General features: G+C 40.2%; 1 protein-coding gene and 1 long non-coding RNA gene across 3 annotated transcripts in view; one reads left to right on the forward strand and one right to left on the reverse strand.

Annotated features, from left to right (window-relative positions):
* LOC132530723 (uncharacterized) overlaps nt 1-2864 on the reverse strand; it is a 118966-nt gene extending 116102 nt beyond the window's left edge. The window contains exon 1 of the long non-coding RNA XR_009543863.1: nt 2691-2864. This is a non-coding gene — a long non-coding RNA (uncharacterized LOC132530723). The remainder of the gene's footprint in view (nt 1-2690) is intronic.
* Nucleotides 2635-13012, forward strand: FBXO5 (F-box protein 5). 2 transcript variants are annotated; one of them, XM_060168069.1, is made up of 5 exons: nt 2635-3319; nt 8258-8975; nt 10369-10459; nt 11405-11587; nt 12309-13012. In XM_060168069.1, the coding sequence occupies exons 1-5, from the start codon at nt 3217-3219 to the stop codon at nt 12558-12560; spliced, it is 1347 nt and encodes a 448-aa protein (XP_060024052.1). In that variant the 5' UTR covers nt 2635-3216; the 3' UTR covers nt 12561-13012. The 2 variants fall into 2 exon arrangements, with proteins under 2 accessions (XP_060024052.1, XP_060024053.1); XM_060168070.1 differs by having other exon boundaries at nt 2635-2852.
* The last annotated feature ends 4205 nt before the right edge of the window (nt 13013-17217 follow it).

Raw genomic sequence — 17217 nt, forward strand, 5'->3', positions numbered from 1 at the left:
ACTTGGGGTGGGGGGGCAGGGGGAATTAGAGGTTAAGGCTGCTGCTACACACCCTACAATGCACAGCATAGCCTCCACAGCAAAGAATTCTCTGGCCCAAAATGTCAGTAGTGCTGAGGTTGAGAAACCCTGTCCTACAGAGTAATCTCATCCTGGCATACAGCAGTAACTCCGCTGTTCTATAAAAATTCCCACGGTAACTAGACATATTTGACTCATCCAGTGTTCACAGCTGTATTTTGTACACCTTATCTCCTCCCCCCTGTACTCATGATGCTTTTTATTCAAAGATTATTTACTAAGCATCTACGTCTATTAGGTGGCTGGCCCAGATAGGAAGCAAAGGGGCAGGTACCACATCCCAATTATTTCCAGACATTTCCAGGATGTCTTGCATGCTGTAGATCTGCAATAAGGATTTGGTGAGAATAAGGGCAATTCTCTCTGCGCTTCATTTTGCACCTAAAAACTCAGCAATTCTGATTGATACTGATTTGTAGGAAAAAAGAGGTACATATATCTGTTGACATCGAGTAAAATTCAGAATAGCCCTTTCTAAATTTCTCACTAAAAATGAAACTAACAGGCGCTCATGAACCTACTGAAAAAGTTAAAAGTTAACTCTCAGTTAATAATATTTCAACATAATTAAAGCTCTAATAGTTAAAATCAATATTAAGTAATTTAATAAGCCTAAAGAAAAAGACTAACAAACTATTCCAGCATGCAATAAAACATGCTTCACTCTTTATATTACCTTATATTACAATGGTAATTTTAGTTTTTCCAATATCTTAGCCTTTTTCTGAAAATAAATTTTAAAAATAACTGCTGGACCATACCTTTTAAGCTGTGGTTAAGATTCAAAGGTTGTAGTCCAGGTGCTCAATTAATTTAATGAGAACCCCCCTCCCCTCAAATTTCACATATTTGCATCTAAAAATAAAAAAGGTGAATAAAGATGATCTCTGAGGTCAAATGGGAAAGTAATATGAAAACGTACTTATAAGCAATCAAGCCTCCCACAAGTACTATTACTCCTCAGTATAACACAGAGGAAAGAGGAAAGTATGTGGACTTATCCTAAGACTGGTGGTTCTGTGGGAATGAACTTACACTTTTAAGCACAATCAGAAAATGAAAACCCTAAGGTTACTGGGAGAATTAAAGGCTAATTTTACAAAGTGCCTAGTAGATAAAAAAGCTACCATCGCTTTAATATTCATTCAACAAATCACTCCGTTGCTAACATTCCTCCAACAGTTAACCAAGTCCTACAGGATCTGGCTTCTACCTATCTGACCTCACCTCCTACAGTCTTTTGCTCTGTAGGCTCTAGACTTCCTTCTAGCCCTGGAAGAAGCTATGCGCCTTCAGTCTCTTTCCTCTGCTTACTATGCAGATCTCTGCATTGCCAGCTGAACATTCGGAGCTTGGTCCAAAGCCTCAGAAACCTTCCTGACCACCCAAAGTCCTTAACCCTGCCCCTACTGCCCATTCTCTACCCCCTTATGTTGTTTTATATTCCTCTTTCATTCAATGAAATTGTTAATTGCGAATTTCTTTCCCATTAGAAAGTAAACTCCCTGAAGAACAGGACTTTTTGTCTTTTCAACCCTATGTCTGCAGGACCTAGCACCAGGGCCAGGTGAGAGACATGACACAGGTGCAAAAATTTAAGGGGATGCCAAAATTTTCAGCAACCCAGAAAAATACTAATTTAATGCAACATTCTGAAAAATAAACTCAAAAAAACATGAACTATCGAAAATTTTACCTAAAGACAGGATCCACTCAGCACTTGCATGATTCATCCTGATCCCGGCCCTGCTTCACGCAGGACTTGCCCACAATTTGAGCGCTTACCACAAGCCAACTATTAACTCTCCCCGAGGCTGCAGAAAAGCAAAAGAAAGAGGGAAAACTGCCAAAGACAAGGGATTCGGACTCTGGGGAGCTCACCTCCTGTAACGTCACTGTGTTGTGACCAAAAGCTGGGTCGGGGGACTGCAACGTCACCACTTAAAGCACACATTCAAAGAGTGAAAAGTTCAGCATGACAAATTATACGGTACAACTTGTCATAGAAGACTTAACAATTAATACTTCCTCCGTTTCCTCCATCACTAGAAAATCAGGCCAGGAGCCTTCGGTCCCAGGGTGTGGAAATAGGAACTCCCAGGGCAGGATGACTGACTGATTCATTCATTCTACAGCAAGGACTACTGTGTGCGAGTACAGTAGATTTAATAAGCTAAACATCCGTAACAAAGCAGTGGTGGCTGGGGAACAGTGGTTGAAAATAAAAACACGCTTACAAGAAGAAGTGACTGTCCCAGCCTCAGCCCCTCCGGAAGGCTCCTGGGAGATGCGGGCCCAGGTCTCCCCGCACCACGTCAGCGGGAGCAGCTCCATGTGCCTGGAGGGACGCGGCCCCACCCACCGCGGCCCCAAGCTCTCCGCCCCCCAAACAGAAACGCGGGGGACCCCAGCGCGCAAGCGCCAACCCGCCAACAGCACAGCTACCGCCCGCCACAAGCGCCTGCGCGAAAGCGCTGAGCCGGGGGTGGGGCGAAACTAGGAGGAGAGAGGAGCGCGCCTAAATCCTAGAGAGGCGGGCTAAGTAGGGCTGGGGGAGGGCTCCTCTTCCGGAAAGTCTGCATTCCCGAACGACCACAGTGGCTACTCACCAAACTCCCGCTTGTGAGATGACCGGAGAAAGTCGGCTACCCTTTCTACCCAGCGGAGATCTTCAGACAGAAGCCGAAGCTGCCTTCAGGATGAAATTAGGACCCGCAGGAGGCCCGTTCTCCAGACGCCGAAGGGAAGCGTGGCGGGAGCGCGCATGCGTGGTAGGCTCCCTCCACGTGCGGCCCGGCAGTGGTCTCCCTGCGCTCCGAGGTCCCGCCCCCTGCCTCAGCATCTTTCCGGACGCGCGGAGCCGCCGGGGAAGAAGGAGGTTGGGCCTGGCGGCCCGGCCCCGCCTCGGCAGCCTCCAATTGGGCGTGGGTGAGGGCACCCCCTCCCGCCGCCTTCCCATTGGAGCGCGCGTGCGAGCGGCGCGCCCCATTGGGCCGTGCGGATTTGGGCACCAAATTCAAAGATTTTAAAAGTACCAGCTGGCGCCTTTTAGAAGCTAGAGCTGAGAAGCGGGTGGCCCGTTTCTCTGCCGCGGGCGCAGCTCCCTCACCTGAGGCGGAACCCACTTGCCCTGGCATGAGCCGGTGCCCCTGCAGCTGTTCCCCACGGCCGCCCTCCGGTTCCTGCCGCTGCAGCTACGGCGTCCTGACAGCCGCCGGGCGCCCTCGCTCCTTGGACGGTGGGTGAGAGGAGAGAGTGCGAGCGGGGTGCGCCTTCCAGGAGAGGTGCCCAGTGAGGGGGGAAAGACGGGGGACAGCGCCCCGGACCCGACGCGCTCCCGAATCCGGCCGTGGGGCCCGTCGCTGGGCCTCGGGCGGCCGGCGGCGGCAGCGGCGGCGGGGGGTCCCGGGACCGGGAGGGAGAAGGCAGGGGTCCGGGGAGGGGAAGAGGTGCCGAGGCGGGCCCGGGTCCCGCCGTGCACGCGCAGCTGGGCGCCTGCTCCCGAGGAGGTGCGGGTCGCGGCCTCCCCGATGGCCCTCTCTCCTCGCGCAGGGCCACCGACCTCCACCCCGCCGGCCCGGGCTCCAGACGCCCCTCCTTCCCCTCCCCCACCCCGGGGCTGCGGCTCTGACAGGGCCCGCGAGCCGGTGGCCCGTAGCCTCCGACCAGTGGCCCGACCCCCGCTTCTGTGTCCCGTTTCCCCGTGTGCCCCGCACCCCCGGGTCGGAAGTCAGTTCCCCCCGGTTTTCGTCACCTCAGCCTTCCTGGCGGGCGCGGGAGATCGTGCTCGCTGTTATCTCCCGCCTCCTCCGCCGGCCCGCGCCCTGAGGGCCACCCCTCCGACCCCTCGGGATTTCCAGGGTTCCCCCCAACCCAATCCCGCCAAATGCAGGGCCCCCTCATCGGGCCAGGCTCTGCTGGGACGTCCAACCAAAAATGTTCAGTTTCTCCTTTTTTCCCTTTACCCAGTGACTCAGTCTCAAGGCCTGGAGTCAGAAGGAGGGAGGAAGAAAGGCACTTTTTAATACAAAACCCTGAATTTGTCCAAATTGAGACGGTCTTGAAGAATTTGGGAAGCAGATTTGAGAAGTGAAGAATCAGTTATGTTTTTTCCCCGCGCTCCTGAGGAACCAGTCTTTTATTCCACCTCTTGGGTGGAATGGAAGGCACTCGGATAAACGCTGACTTTTTTATCCTCTTTGTTGCTGTCTCCCAAAAGAGATCCAGATGCATTCATTTTACCTCAGAAATGACCAAGAATTTTAGAAATTAGCAACTTGATATTGTATATTTGGTCATCACTGAAAAGTGCCCCTTTCTTTAGAAAAGGAATGTAGAAAGCTCAAAAAATATTTTAACAGGTTAAGTCTGTTTCTAGAAAACCCTGAATCTTGAGCCCCTCTGTGAAATTCTGAAGCTTGGTGGCTCTAAGAAGGGGTATTTTTGGTTGCTTAATTCCAGTTGTCTTTACTACCTTGCCCCTCACGAGAATATTTGCTGGTCCCTGGATTTTTTTTCCATATTTACAAATTTGAGGAAATGAAATTAAAAATCTATTGCATTCCATTACTTCTGAAAGGAGGCTTTTCTAAAATTTTCTCTCAGGGATTATGGCTGATTTGCAGTTGATGGCGGCAGGCCTTGGGGCTCTCTTAAATTTTTAAGGACTTGCCATGCCTAATTAGTGTTGGGCACATGCTGGTTATCTTATAGGTATTGGAGATTGTAGAACTTGATTATTTAGCATTGGCATAGTGGGAAAGATTTTTAATTCCAAGCACTGTAATCTTTTTAACTATTGTAATATGACACGTCACATCTACATTGGAAGGTCAAATAGAAGGTCAAACTTTGTATGGTTAACTATCATACCACTTTCTCGTGATTGGATTGTTGAGTGGGTAACTAAGAGGTTTTAAGAATGTTATCAACTCTGAGGTAGACATTAGTATTTCCATTTTAAAGAAACTGAAAGACTAATTCAGCGTTCTAGGTTACAAAACTAGTCAAAAGGCTGAGCAAGGATTTTCATTTGAAGTCGGATATGATTCCTAGGGAAAGTATATAATAATCTGAAATGCATAGGTCTGTGTAGAATGCATTTTGCTACTTTTAAAATGTTCGTGATTTACAGTATAAAGAATATGAAGGGATTTGGCTTACAAAAATAATATGGTGAAAGTAAGTTTTATTTATTAAACTATAAGTGACAGGGACTCTTCCATACATTTAATCCAGTTTGGTTGGTTTTCTTACCTGCATTTTATAAATGAGGAAGCTTGCTTAGTTTTTTGTTTGTTTGTTGTTAGTTTTTTGTACCTGAGATGCTCAAGATTTAAACCCCAGGGTATTCTTTACTCCCCTTTCCTTCATCATCCACATCTAATACAGGACATCCCCAACCTCTGTTGACTTTATCCTTCTAAAAAGATCTCAGATTTATCCAGTTATCTTTATTTCCGCCGCGGCCATCCGAGTCTCAGGTACCCAACTCTCTGAACTCCTGTGATAGGCACCTCCAACTAGCCTCCCTGCTTTCACTTGAATCTTCCTACTATCCATTTTTCACAGTTGCCCATCTTTTTTTTTTTTTTTTTTGACGTAAACCAAATGTCTCTACTTAGAACCCCTCAAAGGCTCTTTTTTACACACTAAATAAAAGCCAGTATACCCTAAAAATCCTATAGAGCATACTGTACTTCTCCAACTTTCATTTTCAAGCAATTCTTCCCCTAGCTCACAAAGTCACAGCCCTGCAGGCCTTCCTCTTCCTTGAAAGCTCAACACTTGTCCTTCCAGTGTCCACCTCTGTCTGGTTTTTCACAAGGCTTTCAGATGTCAGGATTTCACCTCCAAATGATTTTGCATGACTAGTTTCTTTTCTACTCCACACCCTGTCACTAAAGAGGCATTGGATAAATGAATGAAGTGGCAGAACTAGACTCTTAACCCTCATCTATCTGAGTCAAGGGGTCACAGAACCATGTGATACTTTTTTTCCTTCCAGGGTAATATCAGATCAATTACATTTCCCAAATTGTTTAGGGGCATTTGGCTTGGTCATGGGGAAGCACTGAACTAGTTAAAAAACATGGAATTAGCTTTTTACAGTCTTTCAGCTTCCTTTTTTAAATAAAAGATGGTATTCAGTTTATTTTGCAGTATAAACTTCACACTCTAAATCTACAACCAGCATCCAGATTTTGGAACCAATGAAAGGAACCAAAGTTCCTTGGAGAAATAACAGATTTTGGCTGGAACAGGAAAAATACAAGATGATCGTGGAGCATCTTGTTTAGTGCCAAAAAGTAAGGAATGTCAAATGAACATGAACTTAGAATGGCAAAAGCTGGAACAGTTTGAGCAACAATGTAAATAATGTAGTATTAAATTATAACCCAAAGTCCATAAGTCTATACTTTTATGCTTTTTTTTTTAATGCTCTTCATCTTACTTCCCAGGTGAGATAATGGATGGAACAGTGAATTTACAGTGAAGAATAATCTGTCCCTCTTAACTACCTGTCAAATCTTAGGCAAGTTACTTAGATAAGCTTCAGTGTTCTTAACTGTAAATAACAATGCCTCTCCATTCTACCCCAAAAGGTTGTGAGAATCAAGTGTTTGGAAACACACTGGAAATTAACTTCTAAACACTTAATAAGGTAGTTGAATCATTATTAGCTCTAAATTTAAAGAACTGTCCATATCCAAAGAACAATGTTGGATGAAAGGGGTTCTATAGGATAGTCTCCCAGTAACTAAGTTCTAAAGACAGCAGAGGAAGAATGCTTTTGAAAAGAATTTTGAGTTTCTGAAGTACAGTTTCAGGCCTCTTCCCTTTAGGCAACTAAACAAAGTAAAAGGTGTGTCTTTGTTGGTGGCTTCTTTTTTATCCTCTCAGATAAAATGTAGTCTTGTGTAAATCATACTTAATTCTTTACTTGAGGCAAAAATAAAAATCTCTTGGAATTTTTTACTCTTCTGAGTAGAAGAGAACCACTCAGTATAATTTGTTCTAGAGTTAGGGTTAATTGGGGGTTTATTTACTTTTATGCCCCTGAACTCTTAGTTTAAACCTAATTAAAAGAGTGTCTCTACCTACAAGGTTACTTGCTATCAAGGTGTCCTTTAGTACTTGGAGGTTCTAAGTAAAAACAGTAAAATTAATATGAACAGATGCTGTACTTACGTACCTATGTTTACTTATAGGGTAAATTTTTACCTACCTGTGATTGGTTTGCAGGGGGTATAGTAGATGGGGGAGTATATTAGAAGCACGTACCATCCATATACTCTGCCTTCAGAAATGCTAAGCAATTTTCTTGAACCCATTCCTTCCCAGTCTCTACTGCCTGACAGAAATTCTAATCATCCTTTAAAGCAGTGGTTCTCACCTAAGGAATGGGGGAAATTTGGCCTCTGCTGGCTTCCCCACGCTCCAATAAGTGGTTACTGGAGACATTTTTTATTGTCCTGACTGGGGAATAGTGGCTGCTAATGGCATCAAATGGCTAAAAGTTGCTAAACATACTACAGTGCACAGGACAGCCCCCAGCAAAATTATCTGGCCCAAAAACTCAGTAGTATGGTTAACATTCAAATGATTAAATTTATTGCCTTTTCAGTCCTTTCTCCAAGCTACCTATAGATTTCTTGATTCATTATTGTAAGGCTTATAATAATTGCTAAACTAACATTTAAATATACAAATTTTTTTGCTACTTTTATCAAATCTATTTTGGCATTCCCCTCCTCCACTGTCTTGACCATATTTCTCTAGAAGTATTTGATTTCTATAAGGATATTTCTTATCTCATACCCCGCTCATGGTGCATCACATTTCCTTATTTGTTCCATAAGCACAGATATTTATTAAATAGTCCCTTTTGTCACTACTTTCTACTCAGATATGACTCTAAAAGTCAGATGGTAGAGTTATACAGATTTAAAAGCAGTCTGTACTGAAGGTACCCCCTCAAGAGTAAGATGTATATACTTTTATAAGGTTTTAGTAATGTTTTCTCATATTAAACTTGGACAATTTCACAGCTACATAGGCAGTACCCAGTGCTGAGAGAATGCAAAGTAATTAAGTCTCTATATCCCAAATTTAGAAGTAGGGATATGTGGAAATTTTGCCATTAGGAAGTAAGTATGTTATGTTCTTTTTGTAGGTTGTAAAGAAGAAAGTTCCACTGTCTCTGTCAAAATGAAGTGTGATTTTAACTATAACCATGTTCATTCTGGAATTAAACCGGTAAAGCCTGATGACAGTAGAAGACAAGGCTCCTACACTACTGCGAATTTGGAAGGTTCTTATAAAGACTTCATTAAAGACTATGAAAGGTTATCAGATATTGGGTCACTGATTGTGAGCCCCAGGATTGTAGAACTTGAAACTGAGAGCAAGCCCTTGCATAATAAGGAAAATCTACATGTACAGCAAACACTTAATAGTTCAAATGACATAGAAGAACTAGAGACCAGCGGACCTTATGAAGACAGTGGCTACTCTTCATTTTCCCAGCAAAGTGGCCTCAATGAACATGAAGACAGTAGCCTTCCCCTGGTGGAAAATTTCAGTGACAGTCCACAATCTTGCCTGCTACGGACACAAAGCCCAGACCAATATCCCAACAAAAACTTGCTGCCGGCTCTTCATTTTGAAAAAGTGGTTTGTTCAACATTAAAAAAAAATTGTAAACGAAATCCTAAAATAGATTGGGAGAAGCTCAAGGAATTTATATCCAGTGGAAATTTTAGACTACAGAATATAATTGGCAGGAAAATGGGCCTAGACTGTGTAGATATTCTCAGTGAACTCTTTCGAAGGGGACTCAAACACCTCTTAGGAAATATTTTGACACAGCTCAGTGATATGGACTTAATCAAGTAAGTATTGTTGCTTTGTGGTCATTAATATAATCCATGAACATTTTTGTTAGATGGCTCAGTACCACCAACTCATGCAAAGACATAGTACGGTAGTCGTGCACTGTTTTTAATTGAAGTGATGACTTTTGTCTGGTTGCTGGTATTTTACTACTTATGTGTCACTAGGAGGAAAGAAAGATAATTTTTAAAGTATGCATTTAATCCAGTTATTTCAAATTTCATATTTATGCTATTAGAAAACTATTTCTGTGAGATTGGGATCTTGTTCCTTTTGGTTCTGAAATTGTTCATACGTAAACTCCATCTTTTAGTCTTAACTATAAAACAAGAGCCTAGGTCTGGTGTACAGGTCCAATAGGCATTATGATTTTTGTCACACTTGAAAGTATGAAATAATTTCTGTTCTTTTTAGGCCATTTTCAAATTTGAGAGTGATGAAAATACAGAAACCCACAAATGGGTCTGATTATTACTATTTCTTAGAAACCTTATACTGACTACCCTTTCGCATTCCACCAAAGAAAACCTGTTAGGATGAGGTAACTGAGAATTATGATGATTATCCAGACTATTGGATTAGATTGCTTCCAGCTCAACTGGGTTCATTTTTGGCTTTTTGAAAAATTTTTTAGAGGTACTCTTTGTGTTACTTTACACTGGTCCATGAAATATAGGTGAAGCAAAACAGACATAAGTAAGGATTGATTTTTATTATTGGCTAGCTTCTTGAGGGATAATCAACCTCACAACATTTTTGTTAGCAAAATGGAGTTTTTAAATTGATTTCTACTAATAGCAGTGTGTCCTCAAGTTCTTTGAAATTTGTCTAATGTTAATAAATAACCAAGATGGTGCCATATGTACAGTGGGGCTTCTTATTTGATATTTGTGGATATTGTGAGAAAATGAAGTACAAAGTGTAGGGTTCTTAAGCCTGGATCCACTTAGGATTACTTGATGGCGAGCTTTTAAATAAATACAGCGCCCTGGCCCCCATTTTAGATCAGTTAAACCCAAGTGACTAGGCATGGGCCATCCTTAAATCTTTCTCACTGTTGTGGCCTCTCCCGTTGCGGAGCACAGGCTCCGGACGCGCAGGCTCAGTGGCCATGGTTCACGGGCCCAGCCGCTCCGGGGCATGTGGAATCTTCCTGGACCGGGGCACGAACCCGTGTCCCCTGCGTCGGCAGGCAGAATCTCAACCACTGCGCCACCAGGGAAGCCCCATCCTTAAATCTTAAGTGCATACCTCAGGCAATTCTAATGTGTAGCCGGGTTTGAGAAGCACTGCTAATAGAAATTTCTTTTTTGCACTGTTAATGTTTCTGTAATATAGTCATCTTAGCTCTTTGTGGTGCTTTGTTTCCTTTATACTCATTTACTTTTCCAGTGTGTCTAAAGTGAGCACAACTTGGAAGAAGATTCTAGAAGATGATAAGGGGGCATTGCAATTGTACAATAAAGCAATACAAAGAATTACCGTAAGTCTTGCAGTTGTTTTTAATTTTAAAATATAACAGCTAGTGCTCTTTACCTTTGAAATTGGAGGGGGAAATAGCAAGGATAACAGATGATCTGGAAATCCTTTACATTCATAACTCATTAAAATAATTCAAAGATAAAGGGGATGGGATCCCAACCCAGTCGTTTATTTCTTGGGTTCTCCATGAAAGGAAATGTCCGAAGATGAAGGGAAAACTACTCAGATCTCAGTGAGAGTTGACCATATAGCTTGGTTGCCATTTGTAGTTTAGCTGTTAACAAATAAACAGTAATTATCTACATATTGAAGATTCTTAATGCAGGAAAGGAATTCATTTACTTTACCAAATACTTAGTAACTTAGGAGATGTTTCTGAGAATAAAGATCAACACATGATTAAAATTTCAGGCCTAGGAGTTGGCCGACTTAGGTCCAGATTTTGGTGCTGCTGCTTACTAGCTGTATAGCTTTAGACAAGCAATGCTTAAATTCTCCAAGTTCAGTTTCTTTATGTATAAGCTGGTGTTAATGGAAACTTTTCTATTCCAAAAGATTGTTTTGGATCCATTCATAGCACTGAGGGGACACTTAAACAGTGACTGTTGCCATCTACTGGTGGGTGGGGAGAATGACCTTTTGTTCTAGTGGTAGTGCTTTATAAATCATGTATTAAATGCTACATACTAAGAGTGTAAAGCGCTTTCTCACAATTTCTGATTTGCAGTTTCACTCAACAGCTTAGTTGTTAGGCCTTAAATGTGTGAATATTTGTGGGTGGCTGTGTTTAAGCACATGCAGGTAATTTGGATGCAGGAATAAATCCTTTATATTCTCATTTGCCCCTTTTACATGTACAACATGTACAAACATAATAAAAATTCCTGATTGTTGAGAATATAGGAGAATATTTTTTAATCCTATTAAAACTTTTTTTTTTAATTAGGAAAAGAACATTAAGTTTTCACCACACGCTTCAACCAGAGACTATGTTTTATTCAGAACCCCATTAGTATCTGTGCAAAAGTCAGCCACCCAGACTCTCCCCAAAAAAGAAGCTCGAACCAAGTTACCTGATCCAGGTGATCAGAAAGGTTCTACTTACAGTCGACACAGTGAATTCTCTGAGGTAATTTTTTGTTTATTAATAAATTAGAAACATATGGGACATTTATTGTTAAAAGGATTTAGAGTAAGAAAACCATTTATAACTCAACTAATCAAATTAGGGAAGTACACAGAGATGTCTTTCTAGGCCGAAAATAATAGATACCATTTGGCATTGTTTATGACAGTTCAATGTTGTTGAGATCTAATTTGGAAACACAAAGAGAATAAGGAAAAACCTTGATTTTGAAGTTTTATTTATAAAACTGTTAAATACTACGTTTCACAATTACTGCCTTTAATAACTGATGAAGAGAGCTAAGCAAGAAGTCAATTTTATCAGGTACCGCATAGATATGGAAACATGGTAACCTTCATAGCAATATAAAGATAAATGCCATATAATGTAATAGGTGTTTTTAAAAAAGTAGAACTAGAGGTGAAGGAGCAACCAACTCCTGAGTGACTCCAGGAAGATTTCACAGAAAAGGTGACGTTTAAGTTCTGCATTGATGTGTGAGTAGCATTTATGAATAAGAGCATGTTTGTAGCATTAGGAAATAGCCACTGGATCAGTTGACAGTGGTTTCTCACCTGTTGAACAGAAAGCTCCTTAAAGGTGGGAGTTGTGACATTAGTGCTTTATACATGTATTGGGGAAGGCACAGAGGTGCACTTGTTTTGAGTAACTAAATTACATTCAGTCCTTACTAAAATTTGTTTATGGATTTTCTTCTTTCTAGGCTGCCAGAACTTTGAAAAAGAATGAGAGCCTCAAAGCCTGTATTCGCTGTAATTCACCTGCAAAATATGATTGTTATTTACAACGGGCAACCTGTAAACGAGAAGGCTGTGGATTTGATTATTGCACAAGGTGCCTGTGTAATTATCATACCACTGAAGACTGTTCAAATGGCAAGCCCCTAAAAGCCAGTTATAAAATGGGTCCTTTGCCTGGTACTAAGAAAAGCAAGAAGAATTTACGACGACTGTGATCTCTTAATAAATCAGTTGTAAGTGATCTTGAAGGTTAGTTAGAAAATGTTAGGTTTTAACTTAAAAAAATAAATGTACTATGATGTTCAATTTTATGTTGAAATCAGTGTAGTACATGGGTTTTTTTTCCCTCAGTGAGAAGAGAGGATACACAAACTCTTAAAATATTTTACAATTTAATGTGAAAAAATTCAAAATTCTCAATCTAAATCAGAAAATTTAAATATTTTAAGAAAAACTTTTTCTGATGATTGTGATTCAGAGGTAAAATAAAATTGTCTCGATTTTATGGTAAAGGAGGACCATGTAATTTTACCTGGACAATCTTAAATGTAAATCTTCTTTACCATCCATTAGCATTTGAGACAATTTATTTGCTTTACCAAATTAATAATACCTATTGAAATATCAGCTTCTGGTGTCTGTTAATTTAAATGTTTTGTCACCTTTCTTGAACCTCTTTTTCAGTGTGTGTATTTCCCAAAAAAGTATCTTTTGTGAAATCGTGCTTTTCGTTTTTCGTAAGGTTTGTATGTTTTAATATTTTGTACATATGTAAATATTTCCGTATTTTTTATGTGCCAGAGTAAGAAAATAAATGTCCTTTGTTTATACATGTAAATAAACATTTCTCCTGCTACGAATAAAATTGTCACAAGCGTAACAAATAATGTGAGTCTTTTATTTAAACATTTTAAACTTAGAAGCAGCGGAAGTAAGAAGCTGTAGGACACTGCCTGGTATGTGTGAAGGCATTGAGTGGGTCTTTGTCTGCTTATCTGAGGACCTTGTGAGATTGATTACCAGGCTCTGTTCCAGGCTCTATTCCAGTTTTCTCCCCACCTAGTATCCTAGTAGTTGTGTAGTTGGGTCGAAATAAGCATCTCAGGATGGTTCAATACAGGAGGACCATAAAACACTCTTTGAGGAATACTGGTGTATTATTTCATTCATCACAAAGACAGTTAAACTGTATGGCTTAAACAGCCACAAAAGAAATATATTAAACTATACTAGAAAGATTAAAAATAGTATGTAGAATAAAATGTTGTCTTTGACTGCAATCAGAGCTTTTGTGCTAATAAGAGCCCAGGATAAGGACTTTTTTTTTTTTATTCCTTAATTCCTTAATTCTAAAATTTGGTTTCAATTACGGATATGGAGGAATTAAAGAGTTTTAATTCAGATCTACCGAAGGCATAGACTTAAAGGTGGGCCACACAGGTGCTCTCAGTCAGTAGGTCCTCACAGAAGCTTAAGGGCTTTGCCCTTGATCTCAGCAGAAACCTAAGAGGATTTATCTCAAGTGGGTTTGTGGGTGTGTCTTTTGTCTAATGGAGTAGAACCTCCAATAAAATTAACACAGGTTTGCTTAAGCTTTGTTGATGTAAAATTGACAGACAAAAAATATTAAAGTGTATAATTTGATGTTTTGACATATGTGTGCATGAAGCCATCATTATTGCTGGGACGAAGGTAATGAATATTACCATCATCCACCGGGTTTTTCCTGCTTATTTGTAATCCCTCCTGTTAGTCCCCAGGCAATCACTGATCTGTCACTGTAGATTAGTTTGCCTCTCCTAGAATTTTGTATAAATGAAATAATTATGTGTTACTTGTCTGACTACTTTCAAAGAACATTACTTTGAGATTCATCCATTTTGTGTGTACCAGTAGTTCATCCCTGTTTCTTAAGCAATATACTATTGGATATACCAGTTTGTTCATATGTATGTTCACCCTGGTAGTTGGACATTTGGATTTTTTGCCCAGTTTTTTGCTATTAGAAATGAAGGTGCTGTAATCATTTGTATATGAGTCTTTGCAAGTGGTGTTCTTTCATTTCTCCTGGTAAATATCTAGTAGTGGAATTTTTGGATTATATGGTCAGTGTATGTTTAACTTTTTAAGAAAATACCAAAATGTTTCCAAAGTGGCTGTACCATTTTACATTCTCACCAGCAGTGTATGAGCATCCCATTTATTTCACGTGGTCATCAGCACTTGGTATAGTCTGTCTTTAATTTTAGCCATTTTAATGTGTATGTAGCAGTATGTCATGGTTTTAATTTACATCTCCCTAATGACTAATGAGGTTTGGCATTGTTATTTGCCATCATACTTTTTCTTTGGGCAAGTGTCTATCAAATGATTTGTGTGTGTGTGTGTTATTATTGATATGTGAGAGTATATACTCTGAGTACAAGTGCTTTATCAGGGTGTGTCTTGTCTTTCATTTTCCTAGTGTCTTTGGAAGAGTTTTTATTTTTGATCAAGTATAAATTATCAATTATTTGTCTTTAATACATCATGCTTTTGGTGTTACATCTCAGAAATTTGCCTAACCTAAGAGCATATATATCTTTCTCCTATGTTTTCTTCTAGAAGCTTTATAGTTTTAAATTTAACATTTAGGTCTATGATCCACTTGCAGTTTACATTTGGAACATAGTGGGAGGTATCGACTGAAATGAGTGTCCGCTTGTTCCAGCATCATTTGTTGACATATCGTTTCTTTACTGAAACGACTTTTCATCTTGGTCAAAAATCAGTTTTACATAAACATGGGGGACTATTTCAGGACTCTATTCTGTTGAATTGACCTATTTGTCTCTCGAACTCCAAAACCACACTGCCTTGATAACTAGCTTTATGTCTTAAAATGAAGTAGTGACAGTCCTTTTTTTTATTTCACAAAAAATATTTTCTAAGTTGTTTATCGTAGGTCCTTTGCATTTCTACATAAATTTTATAATTAACTTGACAATTTCTACAAAAATACATAATGGGATTTTGATTGAGATTGCAATGAGCCTATTAATCTATTGGATTAGGTTAGGAGGAGAGAATTGTCATCTCAACAAATTGAGTTTTCCAACCTGTGTACGCAGTTATTCCATTTATTTACGTTTTTTAAAATTTCTGTTAGCGATGTTTTGTCTTTTAAGCGTCATGTTTTGCACATCTTATGTCAGATTTATTCCTAAATGTTTTATATTTTAATGCTATTGTAAATGGTGTCTTTAATTTCAATTTTTGATTATTGTTAATATATTGAAATGTAATTGATTGAACTTGTGGCTTACAACCTTGCTAAACTCAATTAGTTATCGGATTTTCTATGTAGATGATCTGTGTCTTCTGAAAGTAAAGACAGTTTTATTTCTTCCATTACAGTCTATATGCCTTTTATTTCTTTTTCTTGCCATATTATACTGTCTTAAACCTCCAGCAAAGTGTTGAATAGAATAGCCTTTAAAATATCCCCCAATAATGCCAACCTCTTGGTATTTACAACTGTGTGTAATCTCCTACACTGCCTCAGGTTTGGTTTACATGACTAATAGAACACAGCAGAAGTGATGGCGTGTCACTTCCAAGACTAGGTTATAAAAGACATGGTGATTTCCACCTCCCTTTCTCTCTCTCATCACCCACTGGGGCAAAGTCCATTGTGAGCAGCTTATAGAAAGGCCCACACTGTGGGGAACCGAGGTCTCTGTAAAATGCCAAACGGCTTCCTCCCAATTGCCAAGTCTGTGAGTCTTCTTGAAAGCAGGTCCTCCAGCTCCAGTCCAGCCTTCAGACTTCAGTCCCTGTCAACATCCTGAGTACAAACTGAGTCACCCAACTAAGCTGCTCCCAAATTCCTGCGCCCACCCCAGATCATAACTTTTTTGTTTTAAGCCCCAAAGTTTGAGGAAGATTCCTTATGCAACAATAGACAACTCATACAAAGTGGGCACACCTTTCTAGGAGCCTTGGACAAGAGAAAGATGAACAGAAGTCTTTCATCACAACCTTCAGTTAGCTATACTAATTAATATTAAGAAGGTCAAGTCTTCCCCAGGACTCTGAGATGTATAATTTCTCGGCCTGGAATCAACACTAATGTTAAGTACAGGAGGCTAAGCCATCTTGCATCTGTGTAGAATGTCTCTGAATAAAGAACACATACTCCCAGACCAAAATAGGTTTGGGACTAGTATGATCACCAAAATGGACTATTTTAAGTGCTACAGAAGGAGTATAATGAGTAACTTATAGATGTTACTATTTTCATGGTGACTGTATATGGTATTTTTTTTTAATGATTCATTTTTTTTTAGAGAAAATCATAGTACTGGCTTAAAGCTTCCTAAAACTTCTTTGTTTGTATCCTGGCATCCAGGGAGACCCTATATGTTTTATGGATTGAATCTAAATAAATTTTATGTCAAAAGATCCCTTAGGTGGTTCAAGTTGTGACAAGAACACATGACCACATTCAGAAGGGCACTTGAGCTGAACCTGGTCACACGTGGTCTCCACTGGGAGCTAGTCTCCAAAATGACTTCCTTTACGTGGCTTCTCCGGTTAAGCCAGTGAGCAGTCTGACTTCTCAGAGTCACTCCTGGCCCCCTAACACGGTGCTGGGACCAACTGGTACCATTTAGTGGCAAATGCTACTTCATTGAGGACTTTAATGAAGAAAGTTCAGGTTTGGCAGCTCCGTAGTAGATCTGTTATCACTTATGATGGTGGAGATTATGTTCTAGGGTTTCTGCTAAAATCTCAATGTATTCATATGCATTGGTCTTTTGTGAGCGTTCTCCTTGTCATATTTCACTGGAGTAAATACTGTATTCACATATTAGCACTAAAGCCTTGCTT

This window comes from Lagenorhynchus albirostris, chromosome 12 (assembly GCF_949774975.1).
Source record: "Lagenorhynchus albirostris chromosome 12, mLagAlb1.1, whole genome shotgun sequence".
Classification (NCBI taxonomy): domain Eukaryota; kingdom Metazoa; phylum Chordata; class Mammalia; order Artiodactyla; family Delphinidae; genus Lagenorhynchus; species Lagenorhynchus albirostris.

Excerpts from the sequence above, each read along its gene's own strand:
- FBXO5 (XM_060168069.1), top strand. The coding sequence starts at position 3,217 with ATGAGCCGGTGCCCCTGCAGCTGTTCCCCACGGCCGCCCTCCGGTTCC. Across the intron at positions 8,976-10,368 it reads AGTGATATGGACTTAATCAA|TGTGTCTAAAGTGAGCACAA; the intron begins GTAAGTATTGTT and ends TTACTTTTCCAG. Across the intron at positions 10,460-11,404 it reads AAGCAATACAAAGAATTACC|GAAAAGAACATTAAGTTTTC; the intron begins GTAAGTCTTGCA and ends TTTTTTAATTAG.